General features: G+C 42.7%; 1 protein-coding gene across 1 annotated transcript; it reads right to left on the minus strand.

The window, feature by feature from the left end:
* Positions 1-161: 161 nt before the first annotated feature.
* On the minus strand, positions 162-17440 carry LOC137891224 (LIM domain-containing protein 1). The gene is made up of 8 exons (XM_068735737.1): positions 15651-17440; positions 10969-11070; positions 7050-7117; positions 5922-5984; positions 5046-5176; positions 4009-4060; positions 2591-2659; positions 162-1594 (listed from the first exon to the last, which is right to left on the minus strand). Exons 1-8 carry the CDS (start codon positions 16822-16824, stop codon positions 1457-1459), a joined length of 1797 nt encoding a protein of 598 aa, XP_068591838.1. The 5' UTR covers positions 16825-17440; the 3' UTR covers positions 162-1456.
* Between the last annotated feature and the right edge of the window lie 1143 nt (positions 17441-18583).

Consider the following 18583-nt stretch of genomic DNA (forward strand, 5'->3'; position numbering starts at 1 on the left):
TACATATTAGAAAATCTGTTCGATATCAGGCAAGTTCTGCAGGTTGAGAACTGTATTTGTGTTTGTCCTCAATCTACAGTGCAGGACCACAGTCAGCATGTCTTTTTTGAATGTACCCTTTTATGTAAAAAAAAAAAAAAAAAGAAAGAACCAAATTGAAATTGAGGTTTGTCCTATTGCAATGCATTTATTAAATATTTTCTTGACAACACTCATATATGTTATGTTCTGTTGCTCTTAATCTACGAAAAAGGAACTCAAATGACAGGCAAGGTTTTAGTTAGTAAACTGAAGACATGAATAGAATTTGGATGGCAAAGCTAGACAATCAAAAACTGTAATTACCACTGCAATCAAATTCGTATTTAAGGGGTTTTGCACGAGTCAAAATGAAACAAAAGTAAATGAATATAGGGCTACAATATATATCTTTTAAAATATATGTTTGCAAACGTAGCAAAATACATCGATCAAGCCTAATACCAACCTCTCCATAGGTGAATCAAAAACTCACAAATCGATCTTTAAGTGCTTAGAACAGAGTTTGATTTGCCAGATGATGACTGTTGATTGAGAACATTTGGACCTGGCTCTCTGAAGCACTCTTGCTCGACTTAACAAAAAAGAATGTTTTATACGACTGTGAAATGGTCGGCCCTAAGCACACAAAGGCATTGCAACCTGTGGGATAATGGCATTGTTTAATATTTCTATGGAATGGTCATGCTAAAGAGTTAGCATTTGATATGATCATACAGGACATAATAATGCGCACAATAATGGCTCATGTGTGCAGGTCAACAAATAGAAGCCTTTTACAGAGTGTTTGTGCAGCTACCACCTTGAGAAGAAAAGAGTAACTTTCTGTAACTGGTTGAAAATTGGAAAATTGTTTTCATTTTTATAATGATGCTCAACGCCAGTCTGTTACTCTTTTGCATATTTATCTTATATAAATACACACCAGCTGCTATTATTGCATGTGGAAACTTTAGCATGATTGAATCATTATTTCCCCGCAGCATAGCTAATAAGCCAGCAGAAGCAGATCATTTATGGATTGAATTGGATTGAACATGAAGTTGAAGGTACATTGTTTCTAAAAATGAGTTGACTACCAGATATTTACACAGCCAATGCAAGTGATATTTACATTTAAAAAAACCTATGGCCACACAAAGTCCAGATGCAGCAGGTATAACGCGATGCCTCACTGTATTCAAAGTAGGGCTTTGGTGTATTACAATCCTTCATCATTGGGTGAAAACCTCTTTAGGCGTAACGGAAACTTCATTAACATTCCTGTGAAAATACACATCAAAGCAGAGTATGATCGGATGCATTGCATTAATCAATCCTTTACAACAAGAATTGCACACGTCGACTCCTGTTGTCAGTCACGCTTTGGCAGTTCCTCCACTTATCCACCAGGTGTCTCCCTCCACCCACTGCAGTGTCAGTAGGAGGCGGCTGCAGCCACAGGAGAGGAGCAGCCAGGCTCCATGTGCTTCAGGTGGCAGGAGTGGCAGAGGAGGTGGCCGTTCAGAGGGTAGCAGCGGTGACCCTCCTCGTCGTTCAGCTCCATCTTACAGTCCTGATCAACACAGAGGAGGAACAAGGGTGAGACACATCCGCTGACAGCATACAAGAGCTTCAGTAGAAGGACAGAGGATAATTGCTCTGATATCTGCTCTGCATTGACCTCATTTTCACAGCACTGACAGATTGGACAGCAATAATTACCGCGATAGTGTGTAAAGACAGCTTTTAGAACAGATTCATTTCTACATTTACGAAATGATTTAAACTCATCATATTAGCAAATCTCAAATATGTGCATACCGGAAAAAAAAGAAAAGAAAAAAAAGAAGCTCTGGTCAATAAAGGATTCCTTTATATATTCTGGATTTAATTAGGAAGTCACATTGAGTTTAAGATCTCATTTACAAGTGAGACCTGAGGTATTTATAAATTAATAAATAAAATGATAATGACATAGATAATATAGCAAAGATATAATTATACACACATACATACATCAGCGTGAAAAATTATAAATAAATGTTTTCTGCAATATCCTTGGCATAGTTATGAAAAGGTAATACAATACAAGAAGATTATGTAAAACAATCACACATAAAATGAATAGAACTTATTCTCATAATTCATTATCTGCCTTTTGGCTTGACGTTTCAAGACAGGAATGTTTACAAAGACATCATTCTAATGTCAAGATGCTCCTCTTTGAACAGCTTGAATGATTAACAAAAAAACAGGGTGCTGCTCCCCACGGCCCACTGATTTTTATTTTCATGTAGTGAAAGAACAGCAGCTGTCAATCAGCCTTTGGTACAACAAAAAGAAGAGGCACTTGAGTGAAAAGATGAGATAGGGATGATGAGATGTTGCATACCTGCTCTCCTCAGCAGTATGTCATTACCGCCAAGACTGCAATTAAGATCAGGGATCTACTCATTATGATATCTCTTAATGAGCCATTCAGAGGGTCCCTGGCTCAGAGCCACTAAACACGCATGCTTTCAAACGCAAAGCTTCAGAGAAATGTGACATTTAGTTTTCTTTAACCCACCTCACAGTGATAGCATTCCACATGATAGTCTTTGTCCATGGATACAACTCGGATGGTTTCATCAGACCCCTGGAATGAAAGTCAGACAGACAAATGAAGCAAATCTTTGCCAGAAGAAGACAGTCGTTTCGGACACACGGTGTTTGGTGTTTCGCCAAAGACAAGTCCAGGAGAATCAGGACAGAGGAGAGAGAGTTAGCTCTCGCGGCGTGAAGCGACTCTGTCACCGCAAGGAGGGCCGTCTCTGTCGAGTGACCCACTTTGAACCCAGACTGGTGAGGGTCCAAAAAGCTGTTTTGGTGGAGACACACGGTCTTTGGTGTTTCGCCAAAGACCGCGGTAAATCATTTATAAATAAGTACAAAGACCCTGTATCTGTACATTTAATGTGTGTGTGCTCTTTGTCCTCAAGACAGGAGGTATTTCTGTTTCAGTCATCTTTCTCTGATTACAATATCAGCCTTAGAGGGAACTCCCCTGAACATCCGTAACAACAGCTTACATAAAAGCACAGAGACAAAGCCCCCCACCCCAAAACACACACACACACACACACACACACACACACACACACACACACACTACCTCTCCTCTAAATACCGGCCTCACTGCTTACTCAAAGGGGAGGGCAGGGGACATTCCAGCAAAGCCAACTCTAATTTTGGACATTTCTTTGCTTTTGCCAGCACGTCCTGCCTGCGTGTGAACTGTACTGCTCCTGACTATCAATCTGCTCCTCCTTGACACCGCATCAAATCAAAGCCCAGAGATATCAGGCCTCATTTGACCTGTAGTCCAGAGGGAAATATGGCTATATTGAACTAGATGCTACTTGTGCAGCTTAGTTCTGTGTTTGGGTCATAGCTGAGTAAACACGAGCAGAGAAGGATTCATAATCTGCTGAGCATCTGGTGGTTAAAGGTAAAAGTGAACAACTTCTAGATGTAATGAAGGTATAAAGTTGATCATTCCCACCATGCTGGAATTCATGTTACACTCCCTCTGCATTGAAACTTGTCTTTTGGAGCTTTGACAGCACTTCATCCTAAAACTACTGCACTGCCAGGAGCATAATAATAAACACACACACAGTATTCATTCGGGCACGCAGTATGGATAAAACTAGTTTTGTGCTTATTAGCAGAGCATTATCTTAACATCAACGCATTTAGATATCCACTGAAGTATTCTAAATCCTATGTTAAAACCCTCATCTCAGTGAGTGAAACAAAACCCCGATCCTGTACATTTAACACCAAGGATGTCAACGTGTGATGTTAAACGTATTGATTTAGACCACAGTTAACCACAATATCTTGATAGGAGAATTTGGTCAAAAACATGATGATATAGAAAGACTATAACGTGATAATGTTTCATCATGACCCAGTCATAAATACAGGTGAATGGTAGCTTACCTCTGAGGGCAGGATGGGCTGGTTACAGGATGCACATTTAGGCGCCAGGACCCTGGGAGAGCATGAGGAGACAGGTTTTCATAGATCAGTTTGAACTGCACTCAAATAAGTTCATGTCCTGAATTTGAAGCCACTCTATCCAAAGACTAAAAAGGTTACAGTTAATATTTGATGTCTCTCTCCCGACACCTAAACCTGTTACCCCTCCCTCTCTCTTTCTCCCCTGGCCTAACCCTGACTAGATTCAAGATGGCCGGTTTGCAGATGTGCTGGCTTTCCCTCACACACGTGATTCCCCGCATTCAAATAGGAGCAGAAAAATAAAAAAGCTAAATTAATTCTTTCTTTCCACACACATGGCTGGCACCTGGATGTCTGAGGGAATAACAAAGGGCCTCTCAGTGTGGACAGGCATGACTGTGGCTAAAAGTCAAACACATACTGTATACACACAATAAGGTTTGTCTGATTGAATCAGCGTAGAGAACTTGTGAGAGCTTCCAGACAGCGATCGTCCACGTGCCTCGCTGTGCTGTACATGTTGTCCCAGCAGGGAGGAGAACGGCTGCAACTGTAGGGCTTCTGTTAAGGTTGAAGTGCTACAGGTTATAACTTTAAATGCAGTTTCTATAAGTGGCTAACAGGCACAACAACAATCAAAATGTTCTCTGTAGATTTTTCACTCAGATGTTAGAAGCTCTGTTTTGGCCGTTACAGAGCATGTTGCTGAGGAGCCGTGGCTGCACGCCACTCTTCACACCTCTAACTGGACAGTGATCTTTTCTCCCTCCCCCTCCCTCTCCTTTCATCCCTGACTACACTTCTCATGTGTCTGCCACACGTGGCAAATAGACTCAGTCGACCCTTCTCAGCCACATCCTGCAGCAGCGAGGGAAATGTTCAGGGGCTGTGCTGTCATCTGGAATAAGACACCTAGACCTTTTCCAGTGTAAACTAATTTACCCCACAGCTAAATCCAGATAATGCGATCATCTTGTTTCTTTGAAATACTGTGACAAAACATAAGTGACACTCACCTGTGGTAGTCTTTGAGACAGTAGATCTTATTTTCAGTGTCCACAGTGAAGGGCACTCCGTCAAGGCTCTCATTACAGATGACACAGCGGAAACAGCCAGGGTGGTAAGACTTCCCGAGGGCCTGTAGGATCTATAAAGAGAGAAATGAGTGATGAATGAATCTAATTCATTCCTCACAATTCATATCCAATCATATTAAAATAGTCATTGTTCTTAAAAAATATTTCCCTTTAGATTAGATGAACTTTAAATGTGGGTATATTATACTCAGGTAATATATACATATATATATATATATATATACTGTATCCTGAAAACAAAGAATTATACCTATTAAATTAAGCTAAAAGGGAAACATAGCAATTCAATTAACATACTAAGCTTTCTCTAGCTAATTTAAGACAAAAGAAGACAATATGTTGTATGTTGCATACAGAAATATGTACATAATATACAAACACCATCTCAGTGGTTAAGTTAACAGATTGCTGCTATGAGATACAGCATTTTAAATGTGTAGATCTGAAGCTAAAGCAGGCAGCGCCTTCATCTCTGTCTGCTGGATGGAGAAGATGTTTAGAATCATGTCTAAAACAAATCCTTCATATGCTGCGTCACTTCCTGATTCATTTTTACCCATGAGTCTCTGTGTGTGTGTGTGTGTGTGTGTGTGTGTGTGTGTGTGTGAGGGAGGGAGGGATGCACATGCAGAGCCAATGCTTCCTCTTGAGTCTTTATCCAGATGTGCCCACAGAAAGCTTATTTAGGCTGAAGTCTGCTGAGATCACTTGGCTCGGACCCATTCACACAAACACACACAGGCAGACAAATCCCTCAAAAGTACACACAACTGGAGGGAAGGAACAGACACTCACCATGTCCATGATCAGATGTCCACACGCGTTGCACTTGTCTGCAGACTGCTGGAAACCAGAGTACTTCAACAGGCAGAGAAAAGACGACAGTGAAGTCATTGGAATTTGGTGATTTAATGGTTGACTGAAATCTCTTGACTCTCTGTTTCAGACTGAGCGCTAAACAGCTCCACAATGTCTCCCAGACATAATCCAAAGTAAACTACATGGTGGTTTAACATGTGTAGTTTTACTAAAACCCCTCTTTAAAACTGCTTAAACGTTCTCTCTCTGAGGCAAGCACTGCACTCTAAGTGTGCGAATTACTGAACAAAAGTCAATATGGTGTGGTTCCCGAGATAGGTATTTAACGGATACAGTGTTTGAATCAGTCAGCTCAGCTTCATCATGTGTTAATATGTATGAGCAGTGTCAGTTAGCAGAGGCCACACTAACAGAAGAGCAGACGTAATTAACAGCACGTAGAGGGAGAAAGCCAGAGCAAATTTAATTCAGTATAAATTTGGATTTTAATTGAGCAACTAGGAGCCTTTGGTGGAAAGTGAATTAGATGAGGTCTTTTGCGAAGGGCTCAAGAGGTAAACACGCACAGAGCTACTGACAGTGTGAAGGATTAGTTGGGAAAATACAACCCAAAAAAAGATGGATTTCCTATGAGAACATGCACAATGGAAAATGTGTGTTGGAAATTACAACAAATTTTACCAATTGTGTTTAATGTACGTCCTATGATTATGCATACTGAAAGGTTTCTATTTTTGCAAAGTACATACAGTCATTCTGCACTGTTGTGAATGGCCTGACTGCCCTCCACCCTATGAACCACAGTGAAGCAGCCTCTCCAGTTACTGACCTCCTTCCAGTCCCACCCAGGGGAGGAAACCGATATAAATCAGCGGCATTAGATGCAAGAAACTGCCGATAAGGTCACAGTCTCTAACCAATATTTAGTATTTAAGTTAAAGGCTGGCAAGTTGAGTATAGGTTGATTATTAAGTGTGTACGATAAGGTGATTTAAGTACAAACGGAATGTACTGTGTGTCATCTCAACCTAATGCAACAAATGTCACAAGGCCACATACCTCAGTGGAGGTGTACAAAATATTGATTGTGTATTGACCGCTCACCAGAAAGTCCTCTTCACAGAAAACCCTTCCTCCGACATAGTAGAACGCCTTCCCTCTCAGCCTCCGACCTGCAGGAACGGACACAGAAAAGTCCATTTGAATCATTTCATTAGAGCAAAACACAGCAGCACCTGGTACTCTGAGAAAAAAAAGAAAACATATTCTTATTATTGAATTACAGTAAGTAGATTAAAGCAGACGAGAAAAGGTAAGTCAACGATAGAATGTTGAATTATCTTACTGGAAAATCTTGCAACACTATGAGATGAGGCCAGTCTCAGAAAATAGTTAGAGCGCTAATGCATAAAGGCCACGGTGATTAATTACACCCATTGTAAGGTAATGGACCCTCTTGCAATATTCATTATATCTTGCTGAATTCCGGGCAGATAAATCAAACAAATGGATCTTTGGTGTGCTGGTGTCTTAATATAATGTTGCTGGGGCACAGAGTGGGTTGCAGTCGGACAAGGAACACATCTGGATCAAACACGTGAGAGTAAAAATGCTGATTAAATTCAATTAGTGGGCAGGTGCAATAGCTTTAACACTCTGCTATATTGGATTTCACGGCAACCAGAGGCCAAGACCTACAACCACCTGCTATTCTTCTTCTTTGTTCTTTTCTGGTGTCTTTCCACATGCCTCGTATGCTTCCTGTCTCTCTGTGTGCTTTAATAGGTCTATGGTCTGGAGCTGGCTTCTTATAGCAGCACACACACACACACACACACACACACACACACACAGCAAAACCACTTCACATAGCTATTCTTGCCCAGGTCCCACAGGAAGAGAAAACATTCCTGACATTTTGTGAGTGGGGAGGTGAAGGAGGGGACAGCAGAGGAGACGAGGGGGTTAACCTTGGTGAACAGGAGCCTTCTTTATCTCCCACGCTCTGTTTACCTGAATGTTTGTATCCAGATAGTCTCACAGTCATTTAGCCACTATTTCACAGTTTTCTTCTTAAGATGAGAGGAAATGCAGCTGAAGGCATAGCCCCAGTAAAGGACATTTTAAATAATAGGGCTTTCTATTTGCATCCATGTGATGAAGCACTTTGATTTGCTGTATTAGCTAAAAGCAGACCTGTATGGTTATCTTTACCCTAAATAGTTTATCGATTCATTTTCCACAAAATGTACTATTCTACTATAATATTTTGATTGAAAAAAGCCAAAACTACACATAGAATCAGAGGCAAAAACAAAGTAGAGAACTGAAACAAAGACATGAACTGAAACCTTGTGATTCATTTTTTTTATATAAATGGCACATGACATTCTCTGAACCAGCAGTTCACAAATACATTACCTTACTTTAATAGAATGATAATGGTCATGCAAGCAAGATGTGGCCAAGGCTAACGCAATAACTAACTTAAGAGGAGACGAGTCATTTTGATCGGCCCGAGGTGTGGAGCTGGCCTCGGGCAATTACTGAAGACAGTCCTGGCACTGTGTCCCTAAAGGAAAAGGGGAATGAGGACAGGGGGAGGAAGTGAGATATGGGCCATCCCTCCTCTTCACAGTCTTCTTTCCCAGTGAGTCAGAGAGGGAAGGCTCTGAGCTTTCCGGAGAGATAAGAGCCTAATTAAAGTCAGGAGTCAGGACTGACTATTTGAAATGAACTGCGACTGTTGCGCTTTCAGAAAAATGTAAAACACCTGAGGGACAGAACAAAACACAAAGCCGTTTTCTAATTAAAACATTCTATGAATTTCTTTATGTAATCCCATTCAGAAAATAAGACATTCACAATTACTCTGCTGTGTCCTCCTAATGGGGACTCAAACTATGTTCTTTCCTGTGAGTAAATTAGCAAAAACAAAAGCAACATATACCAAATATACCAATCTCACATTAGTAGATTGTTTTCTATGAGATTAAGTCTCACCTCCTGCCCTGCTAAAGATATCTATGTATGTTTAATCTTTCCTGCATTTAGAAGAAGTGCTTTCTGGTAGTCTGAATGCATTTCTCTGACTGTGAACAGCACCTGGGGTGTTTGGTCAAGGTGCTGACAATCTACCCACCAGATGTTAGCATACAATGTACCAATTAGATCCTTGTTGGTATTCTCCAAAGCCTGCCGACTGGCTGGGACAAGCGCCTGATATTATGAAAGCAGAATCTGACAGAGTTCCTTAAAAACAATAAATATACTGGAAAGAATATCAGAGTCTCATATAAGGAGAGGCAATTGATTTATTTGTACTTATATTATTATTTGAGTTGGCTAATGTGTAAACTAGTTCCCCTGTTAACAAACTTGAGCTTAATCTCCAACTGGAGTCGAGTTGTTCCGTTTACTGTTTGTATTCAGTCGATGATTAGCCTGGAGGGAAGCCCAGAGTACTGAATCGCAGACATGCGGCCTGAACGTTCTCCTCTCAGTCACCTCAGAGGAACTGGTGGGGGGTGAGGGCGTGAGAGGGAGTTCACAGTCATAAAACATGTTATGCAACTCCACAAAGAATGGCAGATTTCTTGACATACTGACTCTGGAGGAAGATGAGAAGGGATGCTTAGTATACAGGCTCTGTATATTCAACTGCATTGTGCTGTTTACTGTGTGGGCACAGCCATGAGTACGCGCATGTGTCAGCGTGCCCCTGCCTGCTGGCTGAGTGCGCTGTGCTCTCACTGAATGGCCTCCCTGTCCCACACTGTCCTCCCACCTCAGCTGACATAACAGCAGCCAGTGTCCTCCTGGAGCCGGACCTACTGAGGGCCCCTATGCCTGCCCCCCCCCCCAGCTGAGATGCTTTTCCCTGGGGGCCACTCACAGCGAGCACAACCCTTATGCTCTCACATGGAGCAAGGTATGAGAGGTATGTGGTGAGTAACACCCCCCCGTTCCCGTCCCCGTCCCCATGTCTCCTCTTTTTCATCTCCTCGCTCTCACACACACACACATGTATAAACACACAGGACGAGGGGTAAAAGAAAACACGGAGATGTTAATCATATATTTGGGGGCGTAAGCAGCAAGGTCAAAGGTGCTGCAGAATAATAAGCCCGAGCGGAGGTCACCACAGTGCCTCACATTCTCCACATACCCATCTTATAATTGGGACAGAGATTTTAATTGGTCGGAGCACAAAGCCAGGACGTTCTTCAACTAGGGAGGTGCACGGCTGTCCAGTCGGGAAACTACAGGTCACACATACCTCAGACAGAGCAGCCAGGGTGATGAGCCTCGACTGACACCTGGCTGTACCTCATTGGCCCGGTACACTGACCAAATAAACCTGGCCAGTGCAGCGATGAATGAGTGGTCCATTGAAACCTGCTACACAGATCGGTTCACTTTCAAGCAGTGAAAACTTTTTGTAACTTGTCCAACTGTGTACAATGTAATGTTGTTTGAATGCAATCTGTCTTAAAAACTGCATCTGCATCTGGTAATTTAAATCAAAAGAACACAAACAAAGAACAAATATTGTCTTTCAAGTGGTTGTATTTCTAAACAAATAAGCCCCGTAGCTACCACCAGAACATGATGCTTCAAGCCATTATTGATTCTCTTGTTGTGTCACAAAGTGTCCCCGTCTTTTTGGTTTCTTAAGTCAATGATTTTTATTCTCGAGCTCTACACCAGACTTGGATACAGTCCATCTAACTCTGCTAAAGGTTATTTTATTGACTGGTGGTTAAACCAGGTCGGCAGAGAGTCTCGCTCGTGTGTCTTTGTGTGGGCTGGAGGAGTGACTGGCACACCCAGAAACCAAACACCAGTAAGCACAGGACAGTAATCCCCAAATAATTGTTGGTTTTTGCTCAGGGCAACGACTGACTGAGGAAGAAAGTACAACTTTTAATCAAGAGAACGGGGTCTTTGGCAGCCTATTAGTTGGGAGGTGACATGAGCAGATGAAAGTGTCAGTGAAGGTATGCTGTCTATGTGTACTTACTGCAGGCGCTGCAGGTGAAGCAGCTGTCATGGTAGAGGCTTCCCATAGCTTGGCAGGCCTGGGTGGCTCCATACACCGCCTTGTTGCACTTAACACAGACGCCTGGAACACAACACAGCATATGGAAAGTCACAGGGAGACACACATTTAAGCCACTTATGCATTTAATTAACATTTTGATGTAGACATCGACCCAACCAAATCAATACTAAACCTGAGATATAAACTAACACACGTCTATTGTATCAAGATAAAGGGGAATTAAGAGACGCTGTGATCCAGATTAATCCAGACAAAAACAATGGAGACAAAGAAAAAAAATCACTTCAAAAAGTCAGGAAGCTGTAACATTGAGAGGGGAAATATATCCCGATTTGCTTATTTGACTTGGCTCAGAGACTGAAAAGTCTGGTAATAAAAACTTTGATCAAAATCAAAATGTTCCTACCCGAACTACACACACATTCAATGTGGCTTGATATCAAGACACTGGAGTCTACTCAATATTAATTCATCCACTCATCCAGACCAAGTATGTGCTGAGAACAATGTAAAAAAAGAAGAAGAAAAAAAAGATAAAAGCCTGAAAGACCTGAAGGTAAATCACATGAGAGCATGCCATGCAACATTATATAATCTCTCCTTTGACTTTGGACTGCTCATCAAAAACACAGGGTTTCCATGTGATTAATACAAAACTTCTTTTGTATTTATCTGGAGCTGCTTATGCAACACTACTTTCCTGAGACCTGGCATGGATATATCATCTTTCTTCGCACCAATTCCCTGCCAATCTCCATCTTTCCCTCTGAGCGTGCACTCTATGGCATGGAGCGATAAACGGTAATGGGTCGTCAGCTAGCTGCTAAATCAATCAGATACAGTATGATATGACCTTCCAATCACAAAGTATCTACTTTAAGTAACAGAGGGCAATGGCACCGATGAAAGCAAGACCTCAAGCTTCTCTTTTAGTGTGAAGATGTGCGTGCATAAGGTTATTTGTGTGTGTGTGTGTGTGTGTGGTTTTTTTTTTTAAATAACTCCCTGGAGATGAAGAAATAGAGCTCAGCAGAAGAGCCCAGCCCAGGTCCTGCTAGAGCACTGACAAAGAAACTTCTGTTTTCACTGTATCCAACACATATCACGCAGCTGCCTCCCCTAAAAAACACACTGTTACATTTAATAACCTTCAAATGTTTTTCTTTTCTTAGACGTTCAGTAATGCAATATACAACAGGGTTATATATAATTCAGCTAAAGCCTCTCCTAATGCCACAACAAAGGACACATCATCGGGTGCCCCAAAGGCTGGAAAGAAGATTTAGAGATAATAGAGGGATATTATTAGAAAGCAGAAGAATGTGGATCTTATGTAAGCTATTTGTTTACATGAAAACACAATAAAGTATTCATTCCCCTCAAACTACTGAAATGATCGTGAAGGAATGAAATGAATGAATGAGTGAAGGTCCTTCAAATCACATTTTCTGCTTGTCTTCTGTAAACTATTCATGTCAGAGAACAAACAGGAACACATACAGTCTACTTTTTCGAGATCATTCAGTGGGCCAAATAGATTTTTCCTTACTTTCTTTATAGCTTTGATTCGTATGCTCCATGTGAACAGAAATGCAGTAAAAGTCCATTCACTCTTTTCCTTTCCTGTTTGGGGCCAAAACAAATCCTTGTTTTCATAATAAACTCCTTGCCGATTGGACTGCTACAAGTCTGTCTTTGGCCAGAGTCCCATATTCCTAAACAGCGTGATTATTCAGGAGCCTGACTGCCTGCTTCAAGAGGGGGGAGGGGAAGCAAAACATGCCAAAACTGCACCCCACCTACCCCCCCTCACCTTTCCCAGTTGTCAAAACTGCCAGTAGATGGCCGATCGCTGGCCAACACACCACTAACTGACTAAAGAGACTGCACATTGTAGCAGCTGTTGAGTGTTATCACTTCTACAGTTAGCCCCAAAGTTTCAGATTTATATATGACACATCCACAACATGATGAAAATATGAAAAGTAGCAAATCAACCACTAAGTAATAAGATTTTTAAGAATAACTTTAAAGGACTGAGCAATAGAAGATAACCTTTCTCACTATAAATGGACTAATCTCCATCTATAACACGTCCACCACTCAATATAATGAACACAACTTCTAAAGTAGCAAACATATGTACATTACACTCTCATTCACTGACATGTGCTGAAGGCTGTGTCACTATGGCATCATTATCAAACTTTTACACACAGACACCATATAGGCCGTATATTGATAGACCAACAGACGCACAGATATGCATGAGAGGATATATATCTCTCACACACACACACACACACACACACATAAAAGAAAGCCTCCAAATGCCTGCCAGAGCACAAGCCAAGAATCCCTGGGAAGAGTTCTGACAAAGTTTTCCACTCAACAGCCAGATGGGATAAATTAATCCTCCATCTTAACACAACAGTAAATGCTTAACCGAATGTGCACGTGTGTGTGTGTGTGTGTGTGTGTGTGTGTGTGTGTGTGTGTGTGTGTGAGAAAGTCGGGGGGCTCTTGTGGCCGAGGACTCAGGCTCTTGTGGCCGAGGACAAAGAAGCATCTTACGAACTTGTTCCTAAATCTCTCTGTTTGTCTACTCATCCATTCAACATGGCAGACACTTCTAAACTTGACTGGGACGCCCCACTTAAGACCTCATATCTAAAATTCCTCACTCTCTTCCTTCAGTGTTCCCCCTGGTGCAGCCGTTTGGCACTGGACTCACTTTCCCAGAACCTCCAGCTGCAATTTTGCCAATCCGCACTTGGGGTACGGTTGGGAATTCTGATGAATCCCAGCCCGTCCTGTGTGGACACAGCTCAGTTAAACTGGAAGAGACTTTTAGAGGCACATTATGTTCTTTCCGTCAGACTCACAGAAAACCGTAGCTTTAACCTGACAACCTTCAAACATAATGGGATCAACAAATATGACAATATACTAAAGGTGCTTAACAGAATGCATGTACATATTTTACTATAAGAAGGTCTTCCATGACAACACTTGAGTTTGTCAAGAATACTGGCCTGCACACGTTTTTTTCTGGCATTAAAAGCATGACTCAGAGGACAAGCCTCGGTCTAGTGGAAAACTCCAAACAGGAGCCATGTGTGGGCTACGTCTATGTGGGAACGCGTGTGAAAAAAAAGCCCTATATTGTATGACTTCAAACCTACACTTGAGCTGATTGCACACTGTGCTCTACCACACATCACTGTGCTATTTGTGAGCCTTGTCGTGACAGTGACGTGTGCCATAACATCTTTCCTTACACACTAATATAAGCACGCCGGGGGTCAAATTGTGAAATCCCTTTCGACAAGGAGGCAATGGTGGGCTATGTGTGTGTGTGTGTGTGTGTGTGTGTGTGTGTGTGTGTGTGTGTTAAGGTGGTGCTCTGTGGCTTCAAACACGATATCACCCATCCCACGCTCTCTCTCTCTTATGTCATGCTTTCCCATAGGGGGACATCCCGTTGTCACGAATGGCCTTGGCTCTGAACTCCTGGCTAACATGTGAGCACAGGCTTCCTCTGAGACAAACACACTCCCAGCAACGTACAGCATATCTCACCTATTCACTGTGTATCTACAACAGTCTTTCAGCTGACCTCACAGCAAAGCATGTGTTCATTTAATGATTGCGCTCCTACAGTCCAGATAGAGCAGCTAGAGCGCTACAAGCAGTGATAAGAGGAATAGAAACCAGAGCCCTCTGCTGATGATGGACATTATTATACAACCCATCCCACCTCTGTTGCTCGGCCAGTGACCTTGTGTATTGGAGACTTTACTCCTTCTTTTATGTATTTGTAATAATGTGAGGAATCTGAAATGCATATAATTCCAACAAATACAAGGGTACTAGATCATAAAACTTCACAAGCACAAAATGATCTTCAAGATAAACGCGTGTTGTCTTCTTTATCATAATACAACAGCCATGGTCCCTTGTTCCCAGTGGGCCCCGAAATACCAGAACTAACCACCACAGGTGTTGCACGGCATGCTCACAAAGATCACAGATCTGTGATGATATAATGTGCCAATGCTACTGCTATGGGAACTAACATTAGAACTGTCACAGAGCTGACGGAAGTGATCAAGGTCTAACTAATGAGTTTCTTCATTGATGTTGTCTCGTAATACATTAAATGTGTGGGAGGAGATGGGGGGCAACATTCTTCTGTCTGGCCTTGGCCCCACTTTTACTGCTCGAGGGTTTGTTTCAGCTGCCAAGTGGGCATACAATGAATCATTTAAAAAAAGGAAATGATTCTGTCTGCATTCCACAGAATAAAAAAAGAGAAGCTTGCCTCATAAGTTTAGCTATTTTATCAGCAAAGACCATCAGGAATACCACCAAACAAAGACCAAAGACTCTTGACAATTGGGTTGCACTCATGATCAAGACACAGAAACAGAATAAATGTGTGCGTCTGTGTGTACGGGAAACACAGAAGAAGAGTGACAAAGGGTGACAGTGTGTGCATGTAAATATGAAATCAAAAACAAGTGGATTCATGTTGTGAACTGTGGGTGGGCGGTTCTGTCTTTCAATGTTTTTTGTACAGCCCTGGCCTACACTGACAGAAGAACCCTGTTGAATTTGGATAGTTTAAACTGCCTTACCAAAGTAGTCAGCCTTTGGTTGGGCATCCATCTCCTTTTCCAGTCGATTAGTGAGAGCTTCTAGCTTTATTTCAGCTGCTGAAGGCCCCTGTTCGGGGGTCTGTGCGAGGAGAGGCTGACAGGGTAGTGGCACAGGCTTGGAGGGGCACAGCATCTCAGCTTCAGCACCAACGGCGTGTCCACAGACCGGTATCTGGCCCCGGCCTTGACCCTGGCTGCTGCTTTTGGACACATTGCCAGGAATCAAGGCAGCAGATGCCACCTGGGTTTTGGGTAGAGGCGTTTCAAAAGGTTCAGGTAGGAGCAAGGACGCTGCCAGAGCACCATTGTGGCTGGTGGAGGGTCTCGAAGTTGGAGAAGATGGTGCATAATGGTCAGCTCCTGCTGTGAAGGCACTCAGAGGCAGGGCAGGGATGAAGTCAGGTTTAGCTGAGCCAGAAGGCTCTCCAGCCCATCCCCTGGGTAGACTCGGGTTTAAAGACGGGGTGACAGCCTGAATCTGATGGGATGGAAGGATGTTGGCGGTGGGAGGTGCAGACTGGCGCTGGGGGTTAGGGTTAGACGAGCTGCTGCTGCCTCCAGACCCAGACGAAGACGTAGATAGCTGGCTCTCTCTGGATGAGGCCCAGGCAGCTGGCTGGCTGACCGGGTAACGAGCGTGTGTGGGCGCGTTTCCTGGGCTGGGGGGAGTAGTAGCGGTGTTGTACTGGTATGAATGCGGCTCCTTATTCTCGTAATTGTTTCCGTAGCCATACGCCCTGCCTGCTGGAGATTCAGACTGAACGCCGGTGTGGTGTTTCTGGCCGTCAAACGGTGCGTACTGAGTCCCAGACGTGGTGCCCGGCACAGGGCCAGAGAGCATCGGGGGCTTCGCGGCCGCTTCACACGGTGGTTGCCTGTAACTATTGATGGGTGGTCTGTCTTTGGTGTAGTATGTGCTGTTGTGGGCCCCGTTCATTTTCATGGCCTGGGTGTTTTTCGCCATCTCCTCTTGCTGTTTCTGCATGTGTATTTTACTCATTTTAGTGGCAAAAACTCTTCTCGTCTCCTCAAAGTCGGGGTTATTTCCCGCATCCCTCCTCATCCGAAACAAGCCGTCTCTGGATGCTTCGTACATGTTCAGGTCCTCGATAAACTTACTCGCCTCGAGTCCTAAATCCTCGTATTTATCCATCTTTATGATACTTGGTATGTCTGCTTCAATGAAGTAAAGTAACAAGTAGTTATATATCACGGTTAAAGTCTAAAAGAGTGATATTTCCAGAGTGAATTAATAGCTTACAACTCCAGCCGCTCGTAGACTTGACAGGAGACGAGGGTGAAACTTTTCTCTCATTCCAAACGTCCCCCTTCGTATTGTTGTCCTGCGTAAAGAATAAAAAAAAAGTTGAAGACTCTGCGTCCTCCTCGGAGAAACCGTCCGAGCTCAGCTCTGCCCCGAACAAGTCGCCGTCTGTCTGGTTATAAATGTGAGCAGATCCCAGATCACACAGCCTGGACGACCCGGCGGACTGCCCCCTCCTCCCGCTTTACAGTCCCAGCGGGGAACCTTCATTCAAAAACTATGTCCTCCGCATCTCTGTCGAGAAAAAAAAGTACTTCAAAGTAGTCCCAACTAGCTAATATGTCGTTAAAGTCGCGACAGTTAACTGGAAGAAGTCGTCTGCCGTTAACGACCGGACCGTCGGAGAACCGTGGAAGCACAGAGCCGTACGTGGCTGACCGGTCGACCTTTGGGACTGAACGCAGGGAACGGTTTGTTTTTAAAGGTGCAGTGCGCAAATTGAGCCGCGAGTAAACGTTGCGTTGAGATCTCAGTCCTGGTATCATTGAACATACAGTGGGCTTAACGTTAGCGTATTACTAACTGTGTCTCGTATTAAAATAACCTGGAGGCAGATATGCATCCGCTCCCTTACATCCGGTGTTATTGTTAAAAATATCCAGGGCTAGTTGACTCAGTCGCTGCTCTTTGAGTCAGCAAAACACTTCAGCATTTTCCTTTTGCTCCATAGAATTAAAGGGCTAAACAGGGAGTGTGAGAAAAACTGTAGTAGCGACGTTTTACTCCACTTCACGGCTATTTGACAGTTTGTTGCTTTATTAAGATTTGACATAGCTTTCAAAACTAAAATATGAAACTACAACAAACAATAGCTTATGCTGCTTTAAGTTAACTACACCAACTTCTATGAATCACTATTCTAATATTATATATGATAGTATAACAGTTATGCCTACCATTTAGCCATTTTTTTGCCTTGAGAACTTTTAATTATCATAGTCCAAGTACGTTCTATTAAAATAACAATACATATTATCTATGATAAACACTTTCAATGCAGAACTTTCTAATGGAGTGTTTCTACAGTGTGATATAGTTATTTTCCCCCTAATTTAAAAGATATGGATACTTCTTCTAGCACTGCTTATTGGTTTAGGAGGAGGAAAAACAAAGAAAAGCAAATGGGGATGGGTCATTATTTTTAGGATACATTATTTCAGAATACATTCAGGAAGGCTGGTGGCACGCCGATACAACTTTTTAAAGTTTCCAGCATCTCATAAACAATTTATGTATTGGGGTAAACCCATAAAACTACTGTATGGGCGTGTGTTTTTTGTGGTTAAGGGGGGCTATTTACAGTGTTTGTGCCCCCTGTTTTGGTTAAATGACGTCACACATTCCTGCTCATGACACACACACACACACTGACCCCTCCACACTTTGTCCTGACCCTGGCTGGAATATTTGAGACAGAGTTGTGGTACAATAGGATGAACTCATGTGTTGGGGGGGGGGAAGGCAGAATTTCCCAGCAAACACAGGGCCACATCTTATTTGTGTCCGGGATGTGGCCTGGATGTTCATATACTGTCTAACAGCCCTGATGTGAAAAGAATATGGAGCCAGTATGTTTAGAGTTCCTTTA

Source organism: Cebidichthys violaceus, unplaced genomic scaffold (assembly GCF_023349555.1).
Source record: "Cebidichthys violaceus isolate CVI_PGR_0920_01 unplaced genomic scaffold, fCebVio1.0.p SCAF_7, whole genome shotgun sequence".
Taxonomy (NCBI): domain Eukaryota; kingdom Metazoa; phylum Chordata; class Actinopteri; order Perciformes; family Stichaeidae; genus Cebidichthys; species Cebidichthys violaceus.